General features: G+C 37.9%; 1 protein-coding gene across 1 annotated transcript in view; it reads right to left on the bottom strand.

Annotated features, from left to right (window-relative positions):
- Cntn4 (contactin 4) overlaps positions 1-24,696 on the bottom strand; it is a 1,122,320-nt gene that overhangs the window by 217,619 nt on the left and 880,005 nt on the right. The window contains exons 10-11 of the mRNA XM_008854554.1: positions 6,003-6,105; positions 2,346-2,530 (exon numbers count right to left, since the gene is read on the bottom strand). Coding sequence (XP_008852776.1) covers positions 2,346-2,530; positions 6,003-6,105 — 288 coding nt within the window. The remainder of the gene's footprint in view (positions 1-2,345; positions 2,531-6,002; positions 6,106-24,696) is intronic.

Here is a 24,696-nt window from a genome sequence, read left to right as displayed (position 1 = left end):
CTTAATATTATATACTTTCCTTATCCATCCATTTTCCCTGAAAATTTCATTTTTCTTTACAGATAAATAAACAGGTTTCTAATCTCTGAGCTAACATACTTTAATGTTGTAAGGAATTGTCTTGTCAACAAAGACAGAATGTTCCTGGTTAAGTGAGTAGGGCTATTTTCTCCCTTTGGGGGAATCTACACAGTGATTTTAATTATAACAATTCATTTAACTTGGAGATTTAAGGCAGCTGGATATTAGGAGCATAGCCTTGGGAAGACACCAAACCCCTCCCCTCAAGACAAAAAAAAAAAAAAAAAAAAAGACAGCCAAGTATTTATGTATAATGAAGCTCTCTTGTGACAGTGAAAACAATTAGATAATTTCAGTGTCAGTGATATGCTAGTTGAGGAAGAACAAAAGAGCAAACAGAGATGCAATAGCCAACAGCTATGGGAGTCAGCTGATCCGACAAGATTCTGACACCAAGGTTGACTGACAATGAGGTAAAACTCAGTTATCTCCAGAGAGCAGACAAATTGTATTCTGGTTTTTTCCTCAAGCATAGCTACAGATAGCTCCATTTAAAAGGCAGACATTGTTCACACCTAATTTTCATCACTGAGGAGGATCCCTGGAAAGCACCTATCATTATACCAGGTTACAGACCAGTGACAAGTCCTTCTTCACCACAGCATCTCTATAATGTTGTATTTCCAGAGTGGGAAACCTCTAACCTAGGAAGACTTACAACAACTGTGATCACAGAAAACATTACCCCTTTTAATGTACTGAGCGGAGGCATTTCCACCTAAAAGAAAATCATGAAAGTGAAAATAACTTAATTGAATTAATTAAGAACCACTACTATCAAACTTAAAAGTCTATTCAACCAAGAAGAAAAAATGTTATCCAGTTTATATAAGTTCAATTGGTTGCTATCTGATATACAAGAATTATCACAATGGGAAGAAAAATAAGTTCTGAACAGTTAAAAATATACAGCAACTACATCTCACTGATTAAATCTATATCCTTCACTTTTATAATTTTCCAGTTAGTTAACTATGGTATCTTTTGCATTCCACCAATCAAATAACACATCAACTCTTATAATTTGATAGAGTAAAAATCAAATATCAAATCTCTCATTTGATATGGGTAGGAAGACACACAAAGAAAAGTGCAATTTTATCCAAACAACTGTCACTCCAACCATTCTGTGAACAACTTCCTAGAATCCTGCCACATCAGCAGAGGGCACACGAGCCTAAAGTGCAGAGTTTGTAAAGGAAGCTCAGTGGTTGATGCTGGATCTTGCCTTCCATTTCCAATGAAGCTCCTAGAATTCCTTATATGACTACTGAGCCTAATTCTTTAGCCATATCTTAAAACTACAATGCTTTTAGAAGAACTAGTGATATGCATATAGCTATATGTGTGCTGTCACTTATTGTAAGAAACAAGAGCACTAAAAAATTTCTGCAGCTTTCCAACATTCTCTTGTCATTTTAATATGCAGTTGCTTATTAAAAGCATTCTTAAACAATTATCAATTTACAATATTTATATGTTATATCCAAGAGAGATGGGATTTATGCAAGTTCCAATCTCACACCTCTCAGTCTTTCAAAATACCTATTCAATGAAATCTTTTTCTGGATTTCAAATCAATAACCTAACAGGCTTTCCAGGATACATTCACTAGTAACCACATGACACAGGTTTTATATTTATATTATGTTTGGATCAATGTTCATGATTTGATCAGAACAGGAGCAGGTGCACATAAAAAAAAATCTATGCAATGAGAGATTTGTCACACTCCACTCTGAGAACTATATTTGGACAGTGTACATTTCGAAGTGTTCATGATATCACATTAAAGTGCTACTAAATAGGAACAATTACAATGGATTAACACATGCCTCAAATTAAAAATGTAAGTGAAACATAGAGCTTCAAATATATATGAACAGACACACGTGCGCACACACACACACACACACACATATAAACACACACCATAGGAGTATGAATAACAAAGTGTTTCCTGTGTCAGGTTTACAGTTTGAAGGAAAGAGGAAGAACAGATTCCTCTGGAAGTGTGTTCACACTACTCTCCATCTCCTAAACACATCAGCCTAATTCCTTTCTCTCTGCTCTATCAACATCTTTGTCCCCCACCTCCACATTCCACACCCTGAACCATCCAGGGCATGTTAATTATGTAGCAAAACAAGAGTCTTACATAGTCCTGTTCTATGTAATTCCTTAAAAAACAAACCTGCTGTAGACCTCCCAGCACAGAGAAGTTCTTCAGTCTGACAAATTATAAACTGGAATTGAAAACTTACCATAAAAAGTCAATTGCCCCTTTGCTACATTTTTCCCTCTGGAATTTTCAGCCACACATTCATATGAACCAGCATCTTCCTGCTGAAAATTAGGTATTTCGAGGATTCCATTTGACTTGTGTCTTCTGGCCTTCCTTGCTATTGGCTTCCCATCAGCTCTTCGCCACAGAATAGTTGGGACTGGGCTGAGAGCAAGAATGCAGTGAAATGAGAGATTAGAGAAAGCTCTGCCTCTTATTTGAATCTATGCTAGCAACCCCTTTCTTATTCATTCAAAATGTATAAAGTCATTAGCAAATTCCCCATATTTCATTCCTATGTTACTATTATTTTAACAAATTCTAACCACAATGTTAGCATTATTGACTGCATGCTTTTCTTAAAATCAAATATTTAAAAAATTATTTTTAGGTGTATGAGTGTTTTGCCTTGCATGTATACTTGCAAGTGTACCATGTGCATGTAATGGGCACAGAGGACAGAAGAGGGTGTAGGAACCCTGGGAACTGTAGTTCCAGAAGATTGTTAGTTGCCATGTGGGTGCTGGGAACCAAACCTGGGTCCTCTGCAAGAGCAAATGTGCTTAACCACTGAGTCATCTCTCTATCCCCCTAATCAATTTTCTTAACATTAAACAATGCAATTACCCTCATATGCATTATTACCATAGAAATAAAAGCATATTTTTATAAGTTCTTTTTATTTTTTCCTTACATATGTCGGTTTTCTAAATTAAAAATATTAAAATAAAAGTTTTCAAGCACTTATGTAGCAGAATTAAGATGAATGTAATTTCCTACATATTTCTCCCATGGAGATGAGGTCCATGATTCCTCTCTTTAAGTTGGGCTATTTGACTTCTTTGACAAAGAAAGCAGGCAGAAGTAATGTTGGGTCAGTTTTCAGGTTCAGCATTAAGCAATAGATAGCTTCCATGCTTTCTCTTGGAATACTTTATTTGAGGCACCTAGGAGGAGTTTGACTACGCCTTGAGACTACCAAGCAGAGGAAGCCCTCATGGGAGGTACTTGTAATAACAGACCCAGTCAGCCTGGTAATCCAACTGTGCCACCAAGACACCTGAAATGTGATACTCTCTTGAGGTCTCTGTACCAGCTGATCTTCCAGAACGCAAAACACACAAGACCTCATGTCATATTATATGGAGCAAAAGAATCACTTAGCCAAGCCCCATTTGGATTCTTAACCCATAAATTGCGAGATAATGAGATACCAGTTATATTCTTCTAAATGTTGTGTCTGGCAACATGAGTACCATACTCTGAGTTACACCCACATGTTGCACAAATGATAGTAAAAATAATGAGCTCATAAAACTTGGAAAATACAACTTAATTGCTTACATAGAGGAACAGCTCACTCACAGCTCCTTGATCTGGATAACATAGCTATTCTTATTATCATTTATATATTGAGGATGTTACCAATTTACAGCAGTCCATTTGGAAGGTGGTTTGTGGGAACTGTAATTAAAGTAGCAAGATAAAGAAGCAATCTGTAGGGTCTTAATGTACTCTCGTGGTACTTATCATCCTCTTGCCATTCCTGTTTAGAACAAATCTTAAATTGCAAGGAGGCCAGCAACCAGCCTGCAAATCAGTGGTCTTGCAAACTAACCACAGCTTTTAGGATTGTGGCTTCCTAGCAGGGGATACAATTACTTATTTGTTTTTCACAAAAACACTCACAGAGAAGTAACTACACTAAAGACTTGCTAATCTTCTATGGGAAACTTGAGATGGTATTTAAAAAATTAAAGCCATCAACTCAACTATATTTGTTTTAAAATAATTTAAATTCATTAGACAGACACTGGCTCAAAATGTGAAGCACAGGAAAGGCTTCATCAAAAGGGTATCTTTACATTCAGAGAGATATACACTAGTCCATGCCATTAGAAACAACTGTGCTTAAACTAGTCTTTCTACTCTTAAGTGAGTGATGATGGTGTGTTTCCTCAGCTAGATATGCACATCCAAACATTTCTGTATAGATGAGAGAAGCCCAATTTTTGTCTTTTGTTTTTATTCTAATGCCATTGAAGCATTGTGAATAGACTTTAATTCATTGTTCCTTTTCAAGTGTGAGCAAGTGAATTTTGCTTTCTCCAGGGAAGGTTATTAAAGTGATGACTTGCAAAGTTCATCAAATACAACCCCTGACAATCCAGTCACCCACCTTCTCCCCAGTTGATTCTGTACATATAAAGAAAAACTTTAAAATTTTCAGCTATGACCACATTACAGTGTGTTCAATCTGCTTTTATTCTGAGCAATAAATCATTACTGTTTTCTGTTTTGCATGTGGTTTTACAGCTTGCCTTTAATGTCTGCACAGTGTTCAATCCTGTAGCTCTATCACAATTTACATAACATGGCGAGTTTTCAAAAGATAAAAAATGACTATTGTATTTAACTGCACCAAAGTAGTTTGCATTGCCACAAGTGAAAACAAAGAGAAACCAGCTCCATTAGAGCTGAGAACAAAATTGAGAAAGCAAATATCTATAAACCTGAAAAACTTCACTGAAACATTGTATGGCTATAAGGACTGAGCAAGAGCCAGTATTGTGGCTTTAGTCAATATTGAGGCACAGAAAAAAACGTATAGAATTATGGGTAACTGGCTAGAGGGGGCTGTGAGAAGAGGCAGACATGGGCCATTAAAACCCACTGATAGGTAAAGAAGAGCGGATCTTTCTAAAACAAAGGACTCTAAATAGGCTGACTAGACCTCAGTGGACAGACTTGCACTGGGGAACGGCTGGGGACACTAATGACACAGTGGGCCTTAACAGGGATGACACAGTATGTTGGCTTCAGTGGGATGGGGGAGCTATGGGAGGGTGCCAATAGGGACAGGGGTATAAAGATGATTAAGATTGCTTGAGATAGTCTGTATGAAATACACAAAAAATTCAATAAAAACAAAATTTAAAAAAAATCCACAGGTCTCAATGTTCTCACTTCCAACGGTAGTGTATACTGTTGATGCCAAAAGATTCCTGTTGGTTACTGGCACACAAAAATCCTAAATGATCTTATGCCCTCTGGCACATACACTCTGGGAAGGTTAAGGTTCCCAAGTAAGCTCTTTTAAGTGCAATCCAGACTGAATAATAAAGTTGTGAATAATTTTCAGACCACTCTAAAACAGATTCTCTCACAGAGAATAGCAGTTCTTCCCTATCACCAGTCAAAGTAGAGGGGAGTCCAAATTAGAGAGACCTAGTGGCAATTTAAAAGGAAATTCAAGAAGAATTTGAATGTAAATGGGGCCAGAACGGAAGTCCACATTTTTCCAAATAGCTTGCCTGTACCTCAAATGAAAGCTATTGTTTTCCTGTCATTCTGGGTTAGACTGCATGCACATTATAGGTCATAATAATAGAACAAAATACTTTTTCAGAATTGCCCACTCTGCTCTCCTTTGTGGCCATGTCAATGGTGGCAGCCCAATCCTTCTGGAGCCATTACCTGTCTCTCTCCATGGACAGAGGGCAGAATCAAAGATGCATGTGCAGAATTACAAAGAGAAAGACTTACTTTTCAGTCTTCTTGGAAACCATCGCTGAGAACATGGAAGAAAATTCTATACCTGCCCAAGCTGAAGGGAGGACAAACAACCAGGACTTACTTTCCCAAGGCAAAGCATTCCAGCTTGACTGTGGTTCCTTTCTCGGCTGGGACTGTTTCTGGAAACTGCACTTCTATTTTGGGCTCATATTCACCCATTACCCCTGTGAACAGACAAAGGAGCCAAGTCTCAGATTTTTTTCGTGGTGTACTTAAGTGTTTTCTGTCAATATAGAGTACTCCCATACGTTGTTATGTGCCCAATTATTTCCTCCATTTGCAGCAGGCTCTATTCTAACACCCATGAAACTGGATCTGCCAGAGAAAAATCTGTATCACAATGTGACACCATCTGCCTAGGATTAAATTCTTCATGCCTCCCGGAAATACTTTTAAAAGGTAAGGTAAGTTGGTTGGGGTGGGGGGAGAGAAGAATAATAAATTCCTAGTCACCAGGAAAATTAACTTTATGGAAACATTTAAACGTTTAAAAAATTAAAACATTAAAAAACACTTTGAAACAAACATACATCTTTTGTGATGCCCACGTACAGAAACAACTTCTGAGTCGTTCTATGACCACAATCTTTATTCACTTCTAAGGATAATCTGAATTAATATAAATAAGTATATAAAAGGGGGCATCAGAAGCCTGTATTTTGTATTTTCAGCCCGTGAAAATGAACGGTACCTATAGTAAGTAATTTTAACCCCATACCTGTCATGACAGTAAAGTGCTTACCTTGACAGTCGTACTCATCCACATCCTGAAACAGGACTGCAGTGATGGCCAGTCATAACTTAGCACTCTATGTCTATGCTTTTTAGCTAAAACATAGCAGTACTGTTTTGACCCATCTTCTACAGTTCTAATTGGTTTAATGCATTACTTCTTACTTGATTTCTGATCATTTCCCATATTTATTGATTAATTGTTCTGATAAAGAGCTTAGAATGATCTGGTTTACTACAAAGTGATAGGTCTTGCCAGTTCGTCTCTCATTTAGGCTTTTCATAGTCATAAAGAAAATAAAGGATTCAGAAGAAAAGATTAACAACGAGGAATGGACAGGCACAGGTGCAGTAACAAAGAGAGATGATTTTACCCTTTTTTGCAAACTCTTTTCATGTGCTGTTTCAGAAACTGAGAAGCATCAAAAAGATCTAATCTGTTTGTGGGGAAAAATCCTCAGCCCTATGAGTTAGATATTCACAACGTTGCCAGTATTGCTATGAGCTTTTGTCAAAAGGCCAAGTTGAATATAGTCATGCTGTTGTTGTTTGTTTCTGTTTTCTTTTCCTAGAATATTAGAGTATTTGATTTGGAAAGGACTTTGAGATCATTTTTCCAGTGTTCTTAGCTGGGCATTCCTGGGTGCATACTTCTGAAAGTGGGGACCATAATTAACATCCTACTGAAGCAAGTGATTGAAGGACTTCTTCAGCCTCAAAAGGATAAAACTGCCATTAAAACCATTCTTCCTTTAACAAGTGAGGCTGTAATCTTGAAGGAGTTAAACGGCTTGTTTTCAGTCCCATACCTAACTAGTTAATGTTCAGGGTTAAACATAGAGCTGAAGTCTTCATTTTCATCGTACCATGGTCCTTCTTCGCTGAAATGTCTAATGCTGTCAAACTTAACTAAAATACACCAAATCCACATTTGACTTGTTCACATACAAAATCATTTCCCTTTTTGTTGATTCTCTGCTATAATTCCTCTTGCACCTACACTTGATTGCCTCCCTTTGAGCATTTGCACAAAGCTGACTTGGTAATGGTGTGGTGCATACTAACAACAGCCTTCGCACACAGCTGCTGAACTTGCTAACAAACAGTCTGTACAGTTGAGTCATCATCCCAGAAATATCAGTAGTATGACTCCAAGCGCAGTGAGCAAGCTAACACCTTTTAGTGCTATGTATGTGGCTGCATTCTCTTAAGAGTGGTGTTAATTGAAAAAAAAAAAAAAAAAAAAAAAAAAAAAAGAGTGCCTTAAGAGGAAGAGGTATTTGTCATCCCAGGAAATCAAGACAGTTTGCACTACAGTATATGATGTGTTGAAAGGAGATGAGACAATACGGTTAAACAAGGGCCAAGAATGTCTTAGAAGTCATCAGGTTTGTCCCTGGACTTTCTCTCTATTGCCATTACATGTACATCATGTTTCTTTAATGAAGCGATGAGGATTGTATCTCATATAACTGTGTTCTGAGCAACTGAAGCACCACAGGAGATGCAGACTCAATGACCATTCCCTGGCTATTTCCCCATCCTACAGATCCTACCTATTAGGGTGTGAGCTGGAAGTCGCCTCTTCCGGGATTGCTACATACGAGCCCCCTCCTCTTCTCTGAATGCCCTACTCTGTAACCACAGTGGTTTTTAAATGACCCAAAAGAATAAAAATATCTTGTACTTCATTTCTGTTTCCAAGGCATTTAAAATAACTTTTTTGATATATAACTTACCCACTAAAAATTCACTGATCTTAGGGGCATAAGTCAATGATTTTTAACAAGTTTGCTTATCATGTCAAAGTCACCACAATCCAGTGTTAGAACATTTCTGTCACCCAATAAGATCTGTGATGCCCATTCACAGTTAATTCCTAGCCCAGTCCAGCCAGAAGCAACTTCTAACTAGCTTCCTGTGCATTGCCTGCTCTATGTATTTCATATGAAAGGAATTATATAATATGTGTTCTTTTGTGCCTGGCTTCTTTCAAACATGGCTCATTTTCAAGGCTCATTCACATTGTAGCATATCAGAGCTCTGTTGGACCTGATGCAAAACAGAATTCCACTGTGTGAATATAACACATTTTATTTCTAATATAAAAATTTGTATTTGTTTCCTAGTGCTCCTATAACAATATGCCACAAATTGAGTGGCTTAAAGGAAAAGCAATGCATCCTCCTACAGTTCTGAAGGCGTGGACAGGTCCACACTCTGAGACATGGGATCTGTATCTTTGCTTCTTCCTAGGTTCTGCTGGTAGCTGGCAATCTTTAATGCTTTTTTGCTTGTAGTGGTATCATTCTAATCTCTGCCTCTGTTGTCCTCTTAATCCATATGTCTTCTTAAGGACATATGGATCAAGTGCCATCCTACTCCATGAAGACTTCATCTCAATTATTGTACCTACAACAACCCTATTCTTAGTAAGACCACATTCTGAAGCTCTGAGGGGAGGGCTAGGACTTCAACATTCCTTGACTGATGAGCATGTGGGTTGCTGCTTTTGTCAACCACTGCCTGTGACACTTCAAGGAGTCCTCACATGCTTGGTGTGGTCCTGTTTTCACTAGCCTTTTGCTCTCAGATTTCCACATAGAGGACTGCTTCATGCTTACGTCTTCCCCGAAATGACTCCACTTCTTAGTTTCTGATCAGTCTACCTAAAATCCACCCCATTCTACTAACATTCCATTTCCTTCATGCTGCTTATCACAATTTCAGATCTTCTATTTGTTCACATGTTCAGTATCTGTCTTTCATCCAGACCAGACAAGAAGGCAGATACCACTAAGTGGTATAGCCATCTTTCTGAACTTGTATTCCTGTCTTTGATTCCAATCTCTTTTTAAAACATCCCACCTTGTACATGGTTAGCAAGTGCTCTACCCCTGATCGACATCCCCAGCCACCTTCATGCTTTTTGTTTTTGGTGTGTGTGTGTGTGTGTGTGTGTGTGTGTTAGCTGCCAAGTCCCATGCCCCAACTCCCATTATCCAATTACCAGTTCAGTTTACTAATGAGGACTCTGTAAGTATGGGTTATGACCCCAGCATAGCATGTCCTCTGGGAGCCACCTGTCTTCTGGGGTTTAGATACGTGGTAGAGTCTTTTGCAAATGATGCTGCTTACACAATATCTTGGGAGGGTAGATAGAGACAGGATGTTTTTAAAGTAATGAAAATTATATATATATATATATAGAACTGAACATTTAATAAAACTTGCTTTTTATCATGAGACTTCTGAGACTGAAAATTTTTTTCTTTATTATTTTTATTTATAGGTATGAATGTATTGCCTGCATGTGTTTAAGTGCATCAGTATCATGTAATGCCTACAGAAGCCAGAAGAGGGCATCAGAGCCCCTGGAACTGGAGTTATAAATAGTTATCACCTGTCATGTGTGTACTGGAAATGGAACCTGGGTCCTCTGCAAGAGTAACCAGTGCTTTTAACCATCTCTCCAACCCCTGATTCTAATAAGGCATCTATTCCATAGCATATTAGATCTCATGGAAGGTTGAAAATCTTTTAAACCAGAAGCCAGAAGAGGGCATCAGAGCCCCTGGAACTGGAGTTATAAATAGTTATCACCTGTCATGTGTGTACTGGAAATGGAACCTGGGTCCTCTGCAAGAGTAACCAGTGCTTTTAACCATCTCTCCAACCCCTGATTCTAATAAGGCATCTATTCCATAGCATATTGGATCTCATGGAAGGTTGAAAATCTTTTAAATTTTTTATGTATCCTTCAATAATCCTTTCTTAGTACCAACAATATGAAAAGGGAAAGTAAGATGAGAAGGAATGTGTGGCAAGAGGGAAAAGATGGAGGAATCGAGGCCTTCATGCTATAGCCCATAATAGTTATTAAACGACAAATGCACTTCTTTCTGGCCATGGAAATCATTTACTACGTATCCTGGTGGTTATAGTATGAGCTTATTTTTACTAAAATGAAATGTATAGGTTGTTTAACGGGTCATATGGAATAATTCCTTGGTTTATAGAGCAATCCATATTTACAGCTATGTAAATGTGAAGTCATCAGCAATATAGATTGATCTGAACATAGCAGTAGTTACAGTACGTAAAGATGGTTTTTTACTGCATAAGAACTTTCAGAGTCCATAATGAATAACCTCATCTTAGCATCTTTCTTCAACTATATTGTAAATAATATTTTGAGACCACCTGTGAAGTGCTCCATCTACATTGGGCTACATCAGGTACAACAGGTGTATTTTTATTGGACAATTTCTTTTATTCTATTTTGGCCTTTCTTCCCAGATCAAATGTAAAATCAGTTGCCTTTCTATTTTGTGAAAAACAAAAGGCAGCTTATAACAGAAGCACATCTTTTGAGGCTGTTTCTCTGACCACCTGTACACTTTTGAATGTAATTGGTCTACAGATGCTCTGGAGTTTTACAAATTGATTAGGCTAAAAGAGCGAGATCATTGCTGGAATCACTTCTGAATCCCCTTCCCATCTTCAAAAAAGTGGGAAATAGAAAGGTTTAGTCATGCCTAAACTACCAAGATAAACTAGAGAGAATATAATATATAATATACTGTGGCTGAATGAGTAAACATAATCTCAGACACACTTCTTTTCTCCTGCATGGATTATATGATTTGCCTATAAAACCTCTTGATTCCAACTGTAAAAAGATACTTTTTCATATGTTTACACACAAAGCAAAAAAAAATCTTAACTTATTAAAATGCATCTTCAATGTTTTTCTATTCTTTGGAGTTAAGAGTTCTATTACAATAGTGAAAATTAGAGCCCTTGAAATTCTATGTGGCTAAGTTCCTAGAAGGGAGAGCTTTGACTGTCTTCCAGTGGAACTTAAGAAATATTTAACATCGATCATAACCTATTCACTATGCCTAGCAATGGGGAGGGGCACACTACAGTTAACACCATCTTGATTCCTGCTTATCATGACTTTTTCAGGCTAAAAGTTTTTGGTAGGTTGCCTAGTGATGGTAGGTTGTCTAGTGATGTGGCATATTTGGGCTATGATGAATTGTTTACTGAATAGATAAGAGTTGATTTCAATGAGGAAACCTGGGTGGAATTTCTAAGTGTTTATTCTGAAGTAATGGCTCGCTAGTTGAAACCTCCTTGTGGGTTGTTTCTGATTCACAGAGTGGAGATAAAGCCTGAGGATCTGCGTTTTCAAGTTGCTGCTGGTGTGAAGAACAGACTTTTGAGCATCACTTTCCTAACTGTAAGCAAAAGTGAGATGTCCTATAAGCCAGCCATGGAGGGGGACATTAGGGATGGACTAGTACCATGGAGATCCGTTGAGAGCCCTGGCTCCGTAGATGACCCCATGGCAGAGACTGTCCTATGTTCGTAAGCTGGGCAATTATTAACAGTTGATTCCAATGCCTGTAAGAACATAGAATTTAAGAAATAACTGGCAATTTACAGAATATGAAAGTGAAATCAGCCACATGCTGCGCTTGTTTAAGTACAATTTGCAGAGCACTGTGTTGACAGAAGGAAGTCGGTTTTCAAAACTGTGTGCCATAAGATTTTGCCAACGCTTGCCTTAGCTGGAATCTGTCCTTGCTAAATTAAACTACAGATGGAAAGAACACTTACTAACTTCCACTGAGTAAGATTTTCTACTGAAAAAATAATTGCCAAAATTGAAAAAGTTTGACTTTGACAAACATTGACTTTCTTGAAAACCAAGTCACATGATATACATTCCATTAATCTAAAATATTTGGAAATATCTGATTAGACATATATGCTCCCTTGATTGAGTTTGCTTCTCTGGCCTTTTAATTTTTTTTTACTTTATTTCTTTTTATGTGTATGAGTGTTGTGTCTTCATGTGTATAAGTACAATCATGCATGCAATGAGGAAACCAGTAGAGGACATTAGATCCCCTGGAACTGGAGTTACAGTCAGCCATTAGGCAGATAGCTGACATTTGGGTGCTAGGAACTAAGCCTCTGCAAGAGCAGTCAGTGTTCTTAAGCGATGAGGCTCTCTCCAGCCCCCACTCTGTCCATTTTATAAGTCATACTTTCTTCTGGCATGAAGAAGTCTGATGAACTGTCCAAGAACCTCTAGTATCACCACCCACTACCCAGCAGGTTAATTCCTACTGAATTTGAGGCAATGAGCATTCACATGACTCTACCCACTATGGGAGAGGAAAGGTTGCATATCAAGTCTTAGGCTCAGGATATTTCACAAAACCTGTGAGAAATGAAAATAAATATCACGATTTGATGTCAACAAAATCTGTGCCTTCTTCCCTTCTTTTCAATAATTAAAATGCAGAGATAGCCTTTTCCAGAAGGCTGTCTCCTATAAAGACAGAATACCATGTATGCTACTTGCCTAGGGCAGAGCTTACCTGCATGCCTAAAATAGCTTGCTAATATTGTCTAGTATGGGCAACTGATTATAAGGCCTTATCTGGAGTTAATTTTTGCCCTCCTTTGAGGATATTCATATATATATATATATATATCTTACTAAAAAGTTATTCATGTTGTGTTCGAATTAAGGCTCTCTCTGTCTGCATATATTGCAATCTGTAGACTCACAAAGAAAAAGTATGTTTGATAGTCTTCAGATATTTAATGACAACATCAAATTGTCAGAAATCTGCAAAGCTCTTTTATTAAAGGTCACAGAGCAAAGGACTTATGTAGAATTTGTGGGATAAAAGTGTTAAACTCTCTCATGGTACTTTGAAACCAGTCACAGACAAAACGTTAGCACCTGGGCAGGGGTTTGTATCAATAAAACTTCATTTATAAAACCAAGTGGTGGGCTATGAGCTATAATGGGTTGACCATAAGCATAGAATAACTTTTAAGAATAAACGCATTTCTATGAAATAAGCAATAACTAATTAGAAAAAGTGATTGAAAAAAAGACACTATTTATAATAACAAAAATTGACAGAAAATCTAGATGTTAAGAATATCCAATTTATCAATGGGGAAATTTTTTAAAAATATTTTATTATTTTTATTTTATGGGTATGAGTGTATTGCCTGCCTGTAGGTAGGTACACTTGTGTCACGCAACGTCAGAGGAGGTCAGATCTAGAACTGGAGTTACAGATGGTTGTTAGCCACCATGTAGGTGCTGGGAATCCAACCCGTGCCTTTTGCAAGAGCAGCCAGTGCTTTGAGCCGTCTCTCCAGCCCAAGGAAAAATGTAATTTTATTTATTGAAACAGGACATGGGACAGAACTTGCCTGAAAAAAGGAGTCTGGCAACCCTAAATTCGAATAAATGTTACATCTTCTGTTGGGAATTCAAGTCTCATATTTGGTTATCCAACTCTCTTTGGAAGATTGGGATGATTCCCAAGTCCATGCAAGTGTTCCTTACCCACAAGGTGTCAATATAACATAATTCTATCATCTGATGCACTACTCTATGGTAAGATGGCACAATTGAAACTTGGAATCTGTTTTAACTCCCCACTCTCCCTCTAATAATAGTCCCACTTCTGCTTCATCCTGCAGTTAGACTTTTTAAAATTTTTTTGTGGATTTATTTATTTCAATTTTACGTGTATGAGTGTTTCACTTGCATACATGTAAGTGTACCTATGTCATACCATGCCTGTGGAGGCCAGAAGCATGTGGATGCCCTGGAACTGAAGTTAGGGATGGTTGTTGGATGCCATGTGGGTGCTGGGAATTGAACCGCAGCTTTTAACCGCTGAGTCAGTTGTTCAGCCCCAGCCCATTAGACATTTTCACTGTAATCTGAGTGTAGAAAGACTTCCACATTCTTACTGACAAGATTACAAAGAGTGTACCCAACCAATACTTGTTAGTTAAATGCATGATCAAAAAATTGGGGCTGGCAAGATGGCTCAGCACGTACTACCAAGCCTGACCTGTCATGTACACCCCAACCCCCAATAAATAAGTTAATGAAAAAATATTTCAAGTCAACTCCATTCTAGACTGGACCTCTCTTGTTCCATATTTTATCCCAAGTCCTCTGTGTGTTAATTTATTGTTGAGAGCTCCATTCAATGATTCTAATAAAGAATGAAACCAGATCATTTGCTAATTTGGAGTCCTCTAAGATTATGCTTCCATGGGCTGAAAAATCATGTCGTTTGACTTCATAGTATACTGCACACCATGTGCATTGAACAGATGCTTCCTAACTGACTAGCCAAATGACCATCTAAGACCTTTGGTCCCTATAGACCTGAAATGGAATTGGGCTTACTGGAGGTCTAAAACTGACTGCCAAGTTCCTAAGCTTGTCAAACCTTCAAAATATCCACAGCAATTAAGAGTCTATTAAATCAGATTAGCAATGGCAGTTTAGCAAAATATCTCACATCCTTTAGTCATTTAGATGTTCTTCTATAAAACATGTTTTACACCCACAGATCTTCAACTGTGATGTTGTTAGAAAATTAAAAACAAGACATGATTGCTGTGACAAAGCTACACAAAAGTTGTAATTAGAAGTGAGACTTAAATAAAGCAAAGAACTTTGGCATAGATGCTTAAATAATACAAAATTACATTTAAGTGGAAGATACACCTTTGCCTGTCACCTAAGTGCTAGGTTATCACTAAAAGGTTGTGGGTAGGTTAAGTGCACACTAAAAGAAATACTCTAATGTTCAGGCAGTTTTATCTGACTCCTAGGGTAATTCAGTGGTTTATAAATAAAGCTAATTTGAGGCCAGAGAGATGGCTCAGTGGTTAAGTGCCCACATGGTGGTTAACAACTGTTTGTAGCTCTAGTTCCAGGGGAATCCAGCATCCTCTTTGGACCTCTATGGACATTGCACGACACAGGTGCACTTACATACATGCCGGCAATACAAAATAAAAATAATAAATAAAATATTTAAAAAATAAAGCTGATTTATTCATAAGACACGGTGGTTGGTAGGGCCCTCATATGACTCTAAGGCAGGATGGGGAATTATCAGGAACACTATGAACACTTAGCAAGACCTTAGTGGAGGATACATGATAAGGTAGTAATAATCTTCCAGAGTCTTCGAGTTTATTCCCTTCCATTTTAAAGTTTTGCTTTAGTTTAAACCTGGAACTTGAGGGGGGAACTACTCTTTTATGCCACTAGATGTTTTAATGGTGATAGAGATGAAGTCTCATACAGTGGCCCCCTGTGTACTGAAGGTGTGAACATACCTCATTATGTACCAAAAGCAGTCATTGTATTTGGAAGAAATCTGAGCCTGTGAATAGCATTTGTCTCATCTACAGACTGCTCTGCTCCTTGCAGTTGCTGAGACTGAAGTAAGCTAGAAAGTTGTGCATGGAATCCTTCAAATGACAAGAAGGTGAGATATAACTTAATATGTATCACTCATTCATATAGTGAAGAAAATTAGTCATTAAAGAAATGGAATGACTACCTTCTGTCAGTTGGGGTAGATCTGGGACTCTTCCCCAGAATCCCATCATTTCTCCCTCCTGGCTTTTAGTCCCACACATGTTCAGCACACCTATTCCTGTCTCTGGTTTGTTCTGAGCCTATGGAACGCATCATCAAGAGCTGTTTTTTCTTTCATTAGAACTTGATTTCTGGTAAGAACATTAAATTCATCAATGCTGAGTCTGATCAATATTTTTTATGGCTAAATACAACGAAGTTGGGGAAAAGGGCAAGAACTTAGGAAAATATGGTCAGAAATTTCAGTTACATTTTGAGAATATAAATATCCATTTTTAATATTTTAATTTTATATTGAGGTATAACCATTAGAAAAGTTTACATATATACACATATATGCTTAAAATGCAAAATAAATACAGAAATTAAAGTGAGTAAAAGAGAGAATTTGAAACTCTAAGCTAGGATAAACTTATTGCTCCCTGATCCTTAATATATTTTCTACAGAGAGTTCTTTTTCTTAAAGATTTATTTTCATTTATTTATTTATTTTTAATCTGAAAATCTAGGTAATTTTAATATCTTGTTACATTAATTTTTAAAAATTATTTATTTAATAACCACATGATTAGAAGAAGCATTTCATTGTAGCTTTAACATATTCAATAACAATTTCCAGAGCAAAGATACCTGTCCCTGATCCTTAATATATTTTCTACAGAGAGTTCTTTTTCTTAAAGATTTATTTTCATTTATTTATTTATTTTTAATCTGAAAATCTAGGTAATTTTAATATCTTGTTACTACAGTTATACAATATTGAACTCAGTATAAACCCAATAAGACATAAAATTGAGTGAGGTTTTAACCTTTATTAAAAAACTCCATTTCATTTTAAAATATTAGAATAAACATTTCATTACAACAGCATTGACATATTCAATAACAATGTCCAGAGCAAAGATGCATCTCTTTCAAAATTGGCTTTAAATTTTTAGGTCCACAGTTGAATTAATACAGTTATACAATATTGAACTCAGTATAAACCCAATAAGACATAAAAAACTCCATTTCATTTTAAAATACTGTTTATCACCTCTACAAATTAACATGAAGTAAATTTTTATGCTTCTTCCTCAAATATAACTCATTTTTTAAATTTGTTGACTTTTTGTGGGTATATATACAGAACATCCCAAACAATCTTATTTATCTATATACCCACTTCCCAAATGGCACCCTCCCATAGCCTCCCCCCCCCCCCAAAAAAAACACACTGGGGAATGGCTGGGGGCACTAACAACACAGTGGACAGTAACAGGGATGACAGATTTATTTTTATTTTTAAAATTTGTGTGTGCATGTGTGTCTCTGTTTGGGTATGTGCACGTGAGTGCGGGTGCCCACAGAGGTCAGAGGAAGGCATTGGATCCTGCAGAGCTGGACTTTCAGGTAGATGTGAGTCTCCTGGGCGCTGGGAAACAAGACTCCAATCCTCTGCAAGAGCAAATACTCACTTTTAACCGCTGAGCCATCTCTCTAGCCTCTATACAGGGTTCTAATTACGGTTGATAGTTAAAAATATTTAATAACCAGTGCACAAAGCATGGGCCCATCGTCCAGACCCAGGCTGTAAACTCAGTGTTTGTCTTGGTTCTAGTGAGCAAAATGAAAAGATGCCAAGCCTGTCTCTAGCCAGTCCCAAGAAATGCAGAAAAAAGGCTAAGTCTAGACAATTATTTTTTAATGCTCTATTATGTACTCGTGTATGTGACACACATGAACGTCCTTAAGGTCTTTGTCTCATTTTCTCAATTTCTCATTTCTATGTTAATGCTTTGCCTCTTTAGCAATTTTAGAGGGGAGTGAAGGGTAATGACTAAAGACGGGAAATAGGCATTATGGTTATCAGCAAATTCTCTTAGTTCTCTAGAATTTATGCTGATCTGTTACAGTTTTATGGATATAGTGACAAATACTTGAGATCTATGTAGAAAGCACTTAGGACAGCAAACTCATTATTACTAATAACCTGAAGTGGGGCTAATATCAATCAATGGGCTGTTTTACTACCTCTAGTAATAATTCAGATGTACTTTTCTAATTAAAATATTTTCCTCTCAGGGTACCTAAGCAGTGATCACACATTCACACGTAATAAATTATGTTATTTTTAAGAGCAGATTAAGAATAACTAGATAAATAACTATAAACTATGATACAAAATCCTGCCATATCTGGCTAACAACTCTCAATTTTATATTTCTTAGACTACTGCAGAACAAACTTCATTTACTTGGAAGAATTCTAAATATAAATTGTTTTAAATTATTAAGGTAAAAATACAAAGTGAATACAAGACTCTATTGCCCAGGGAAGATTTTCTTGAAGCTCAGTTAAACAGCAGGATGAGGAGGGACCAGGAGCCTGTCTGATATGGAACTGTCTCACTTTTCAGTTCCCTAGCTCCATCCATTCTCCCAAACCAAAGACATGAAATCATTAAGTGACTTTGAAATTTGATAACTTGTGAAAAACTCCTTTACCAAGCAGTGTTCTAGTATCTTTTTTAAAAAAATTTATTTTGTTTATTTATTTTTATTTTATGTGTATGACAATTATGCCTGCATGTGTGTAAGTGCATCTGTGTTATGCAATGCCCATGGAGGACAGAAGAGGGTGTCAGATCCCCCTGGAACTGGAGTTACAGACAGCTGTTAATCGCCATGTGGGTGCTGGGACACAAACCTAGGTCTTCGACAAGAACAACCAATGCTCTTAACCACTGAGCCATCTCTCCAGCCCCAATGCTTGTTTTTTTTTTTTTTCCTGTGGTGCATACTCAAACTTAATTTATAGTAGAGATATTCATATTTGAATACTTACAAGTTTAAAACATTTAACATCAGTACTGTCTTAAAAGTTTCATGCCACTTCCTCCACTGACTTCTTAGATTTTTTTTTTTTACCCTTAGTAAAAGCAGATATTTTAACATATATTATGGGAAAGCTCTACACTGAATTATTTACATGTATTAATCCATTAGACAATCACTCTGAAAGATAATAACAAGCTAGATCTAGGACTTGGAGTCTTATCTACAATTCTGTAAAGATACTGTTGGAAAAGAGAAGTTGGCCCTAAATTATTGGTTCACATATTTTGAGAATAGTTCTTTTCTGATAAGATCCTCTGTTTCTTTTGTGTGTGTGTGTGTGTGTGTGTGTGTGTGTGTGTGTGTACTCTTTCTTCTTCTTTTATTCATTTTTATGGGGTGTTTGTCTCCCCTCTCTGAAGAGGTAACCCTAAAATCTTTTAAGGATTTGATAAAAGCTCCCAAATACTTTCGACATTTTTGGCCTTTGGAACGGAGTATGTTGCTAAGAGGCCCAAGGACAATGTACATTTTAGCCAAGAAACTGACCACTTTTCTTTGGGGTCTTTCTTCCCCAACAGCCTAGCCAATTCCTACCTCCTATTCTTATCTATACCATCCTCTGAAGGGGTTACCCAAAATGCCAGTAGGGAATTGGGACCCAGACGGCTCTGGCTTCTTCCATGTTGAATAGGGATGCAGGGTGAGGCAATTGGAGTGCCCCTTCAATGGGTCTATCTAAAACACCTCCAAATTGCATAACTCTTATCTCTAAGGAAAACAGAAAGTCCTTGACTGGTGAATCAGAGCTGTGAAGGAGAAGGAAAGGCAAGGGTAATTAGCATTATGAGTTCTAGACAGGGAACTGAAAAAAAGTCAGAACAGGGCAATTTTCAAATGTTCATATGGGAGTCCATTGGAATTTCTTGACAAGGGCTTCCAAAAGCATCCCTCTATTGGGTTCCTCCTCATTTTTCTTTTGTCTTCCAAGGCTGGACTCTAGAGTGATGGATTCAGGATTTGCTTTCAGGTATTTTGATAGCTGTTGGAGTGGTTAGAATCAGTGTCAGTTCCCTCTCAAAGGCTTCATGATAACTGAGGGGTTGCTGAGGTGTATGTATGACCTGAGAGTGTGCACACTGGAAAGCCTTTACCCAGCATGGGTCAAGCCTTCTCTTTCTAGCCTTCCCAAGATCGTATACTTTAGCCCTCTCCAAATCCGCGAGACCACGTGTGATTAAGGCCAAATTACATATAGTTGGCTGGGAAGAGTGGCTGGATACTCTGGTGAGGGTACAAAGACTCTGCTTGGCCCTCCTTTAATGAATAAGCAATATTTTCTTCTAATAGTTTCAAGATTTCCAGTTTCACACTGAGGTCTTCAATCCATTTGGAGTTGTCTTTTCTGCAAGTTGAAAAAGAAGGCTCTAGTTTCATTCTTCTACAGGTGGAGATCTAGTACTGCCAGCACCATTTGTTGAAGATGCTGTGTTTCCTGCATTGTGTGTTCTTGGCACCTTTGTCAAATATCAGGTGGCTAAAATTGCATGTACTCGGGTTTGGGTCTTCAATGATGTTTCATTGATCCATGTGTCTATTTTTGTGGCAGTACCATGTTGTTTTTATGACTATAGCTCTGTAGTATACTTTGAGATCTGGTATAGTAATCCCCACCCCCCACCATTGCTCTTTGTGCTCAGGGTTGCTTTGGCTATCCAGGGTCTTTGTGCTCCATACAAATTTAAGGATTTTTTTTTTCTGTGAAGTATGTCATGGGAATTTTGATTGGGATTGCATTGAATCTATATATTCTTTTGGTAGGATGGTCATTTTCACAATATTCTTTCTTCCAATCTATGAGCATGAGAGGTCCTTCCATCTCCTGGTGTCTTCCTCAATCTCTCTCCTTAATGATTTAAAATTTTCATTCTTTGGTGTCTTTGGTAAGATTTACTCCAATTTTTATTTTTTTTGCAACAATTGTGAATGGGAACATTTTCCTGTATACCTGCCACTTTACTGAAAGTGTTGATCAGTTCTAGGAGTTTTCCGGTGGGATTTTGGGGAACTCTTAGGTATAGTATCATTTCATTTTCCAAGCAAAAAGTGATAGTTTGACCTCTTCCAATTAGTACTCCTTTAATCTCCTTCTCCTGTGTTATTGCTCTCGCAAGAGTTTCAAGCACTATGTTGAAAAGGAATGGAGATAGAGCACATCCTTGTCTGGGTCCTGATTTTAATGGGAATGCTTCCAGTTTTTTCCATTTAGAATGATGTTGGCTATGGGTTTGTTGTATAGAGCTTTAATTATGTTGAGGTATGTTCCCTCCAGTCCAATTCCCTCTAGGACTTTGAACATAAATGCATGATGAATTTTGTCAAAAGCCTTTTCTGCATCTATTGAGATGACGATGTGGTTTTTGTCTCTGAGTTCATTTATTTGATTAATGACTTTTATTGGCTTATGTATACTGAACCATCCCTGCATCTCTGTGATAAAGCCTACTTGATCATGGTGAATGATCTTTTTGATGTACATCTGTATGCACTCTGCCAGTATTTTATTGAGAATTTTTGCATCTATGTTCATTAAGGATATTTTTTGGTTGTGTCTTTACCTGGTTTGGTTATTAGAGTGATGCTGGCTTCATAGAAGGAATTTGGGAGTTCTCCCTCTGTTTCTATCATTTTGAGTAATTTAAGTAGTATTTGTTGCAGGTCTTCTTTAAATGTCTGGTAGAATTCTGCTGTAAATCCATCTGGGCCTGGTCTTTTTTTCAGTCAGGAGGCTTTGTATTACTGTTTTGATTTCCTTATATGGTTATGGGTCTGTTTAAACTGTTGATCTCATCTTGGTTTAACTTTGGTGGTTTCCATGCTTTTAGATATCCATCCCTTTCTTTTAGATTTTCAGATTTAGTAGCATATGTTTTATGTTTTATGGATCTTTTGGGTGTCTGTTGTGAAGTTTCCTCTTTCATCTCTGATTTTGTTGATTTGGATTTGCCTTTTCTTTCTTTTGGTTAACAGGGCTAAGGGTCTGTCTATCTTATTTAGCTTTTCAAAGAACCAGCTCTTAGAGTCATTGATTCTTTGTATTACTTTCTTTTTTTCTTTTTCATTAATTTCTGTTCTGATTTTTATCATTTCTTCTCTTCCACTGGGTTTGGGTTTCATTTGTTCTTGCCTTTCCAGTGTCTTGAGTTGTAATGTTAAGTCATTTATTTGTGCTCTTACTGATTCTTTAATGTAGACAGTTAGAGCTATAAACTTCCCTCTTAGAACTGCTTTTAAAGTGTCTCAGAAGTTGTGTTTTGTTGTATTGTACTTTTCATTGAATTCCAGGAATTCTTTTATTTCTTAATTTCTCCTTTGACACACTCATTATTTAGGAGTGTGTTGTTTAATCACCATGACTTCGTGTAGTAACTAGGGCTTTGACTCTTGAGCTTTATTGCTTTGTGGTGTGATAGAATGCATGGAATCATTTCAGTTTTTTTTTGTATTTGTTGAAGTTTGTTTTGTGGCCCAGAATGTGGTCAATTTTAGAAAAAGTTCCATGAGGTGTTGAGTAGAAAGTGTATTCTTTGGTGCTTGGGTGTAATATTCAAAAGATGTCTGTTGGGTCCATTTGATGTATGGTATCATTTAATTCAGATGTCTCTATGTTTATTCTTTGTCCAGTTGACCTGTTGTTTTATGAATTTGGGTGCATCAGAGTTTGGTGCATAGATGTTAAGGATTATAATATTTCTTGAGAGGAAATAACAAAAATCAGATCAGAATTAATGAACTAAAAACAAAGAAAAGAATACAAAGAGTCAATGACTCTAAGATCTGGTTCTCTGAAAAGCTCCTTTGATCAGTATGAAGTGACCCTCATCTTTTCTGATTAGTTTTACTTTGAAGTCTATTTTGTCAGATATTAGATTTGCAACCCCTGCTTGTTTCTTAGTGCCATTTACTTGGAATATTCTTTTCCACCCTTTTACCTTTAGGTAGCGCCTGTCCTTGAAGGTGAGATGGGTTTCTTGCAGACAGCAAAGAGATGGATTTTGTTTCTTAATCCATTCACTTAGCCTGTGTCTTTTGATTGGGGAGTTCAGTCCATTGATATTTAAGGTTATTATCAAAAGATGTGTATTGGTTGCCATCATTTTGATTGCTGTTTGTGATCTCTAATTTTGTGTTTCCTCAATGTGTCCACAAAGGGCCTGGTTCCTCCAAGGAGTGGAGCCTGCTACAGAGAACTGACTGTGGAGCATCAGCCATGGAGGGAGGGGCTTTTGGTACCATCTTGGATGGAAGCGGCACCCGAGAAAAAGAATGGCCCTGGGGTCGCACCTACATGGATGTGAGAGGGGGTATTTACCAACCTGGGGCAAGACTGCAGGCCAATGAGGCATGGGTGAAAGCTGATGGTGACAATGGGTGGGGCACGGAAGCTATCTGGGCTGGTGGCCCACTGAGCCACAGAGTGGAATGGGGCACTGGGTGTCCGCCTTTTGTGAAGCACTGGGTGTTCACCTTTGTAAGTTACTCTATTTTCCCCCTACCCAAAATATAAAATGAAAAATTCAGATAAAGCTATTTCATATGGTTTGCCTAATAGTGCCCAGAGCAACAGACTCTACAGAGAATGCAGGTAGGTCAAACAGAGAGCAGGAAGGAGAAAATTTAGTGGGCCACTCAATTATACCTTTATTTTCTTTTGTTACCCCAGGGTATAGTTGTTTCTCTCTTTTTTTCTCTGTATTGCTTTAAGTATTCTTTGAAGGGCTGGTTTTGTGGACATGTATTCCTTCAGTGTGGGGGACAGGCTTGAGCCTAGGGTGAAAGTCCTATTGACAGCCATACAGCAGGCCTGAGGCAATGGCCCAACTGTTGGAGCCACAAGGAACACCTTGTGACATTTACTCCCATTGGCAGATCATGAGACTGATGCCTAGAGCTCGCCAGTCCCTAATAACCACCCTAGGAATTCCAAATTGCAACACTTAGATATTGCAACAGTCAGGGTCATGTGGTTTCCAGGAATCCGGGCTTTGTAATCTGGAACCCATTATGCTAATAAGGCATCCTACCTGCTATTCTGTGATAGGACATTGAGTCTGTTATGCTAATAAGGTATCCTACTTGCTGTACTGTGATAGGATGCTGTTATGCTAATGAGGTATCCTACTTGCTGTGCTGTGATTGGACACTACCCCTATATAAGCTTGTGCCTTCCTGCAATAAAGCAGACCTGTGTCACTGAACCTGGTCTCCTGTGTCTGAATGCAGCTCCACTAACACAGTCTCCTCACCAGCCCTGGGGTCCGGGACCAGGTACAAGCGGCGATGACAGGAGGCAGCATAAGGTAAGCAGAAGAGCTGCCTCAGCACCAGGCAAGCAGAAGAGCAGCCTCAGCCCAGGGAAGGCAGAAGAGCGGCCTCAGCCCAGGGTGAGTGGAGGAGCAGCCTCGACACCCAGGGAGAACAAAGGAGTGGCACCCGTGAGAACGGAGGAGTGGTTGCCACTGGCAGTGACTGCATTTCAGGCTATTTGTGTCATGGAAGATTTTTCTTTCCCTTTCAACTATAACAGACATTTTTGCTGGGTAAAATATTCTGGGATGGCATGTACTGTCATGTAGAACTGGAAAACCTTGGTCCCAGATCTTCTGGCTTTCATAGTTTGCATTGAAGGATTAGCTGTAATTCTGATGCATTTTCCTTCATATGTAACTTGTATTTCTCTAAAAGCT

This window comes from Nannospalax galili, unplaced genomic scaffold, assembly GCF_000622305.1.
Source record: "Nannospalax galili isolate Female #2095 unplaced genomic scaffold, S.galili_v1.0 scaffold846, whole genome shotgun sequence".
Taxonomy (NCBI): domain Eukaryota; kingdom Metazoa; phylum Chordata; class Mammalia; order Rodentia; family Spalacidae; genus Nannospalax; species Nannospalax galili.
The sequence above is the reverse complement of the archived record's forward strand: the minus strand, read 5'-3'. Positions and strand labels throughout refer to the sequence as shown.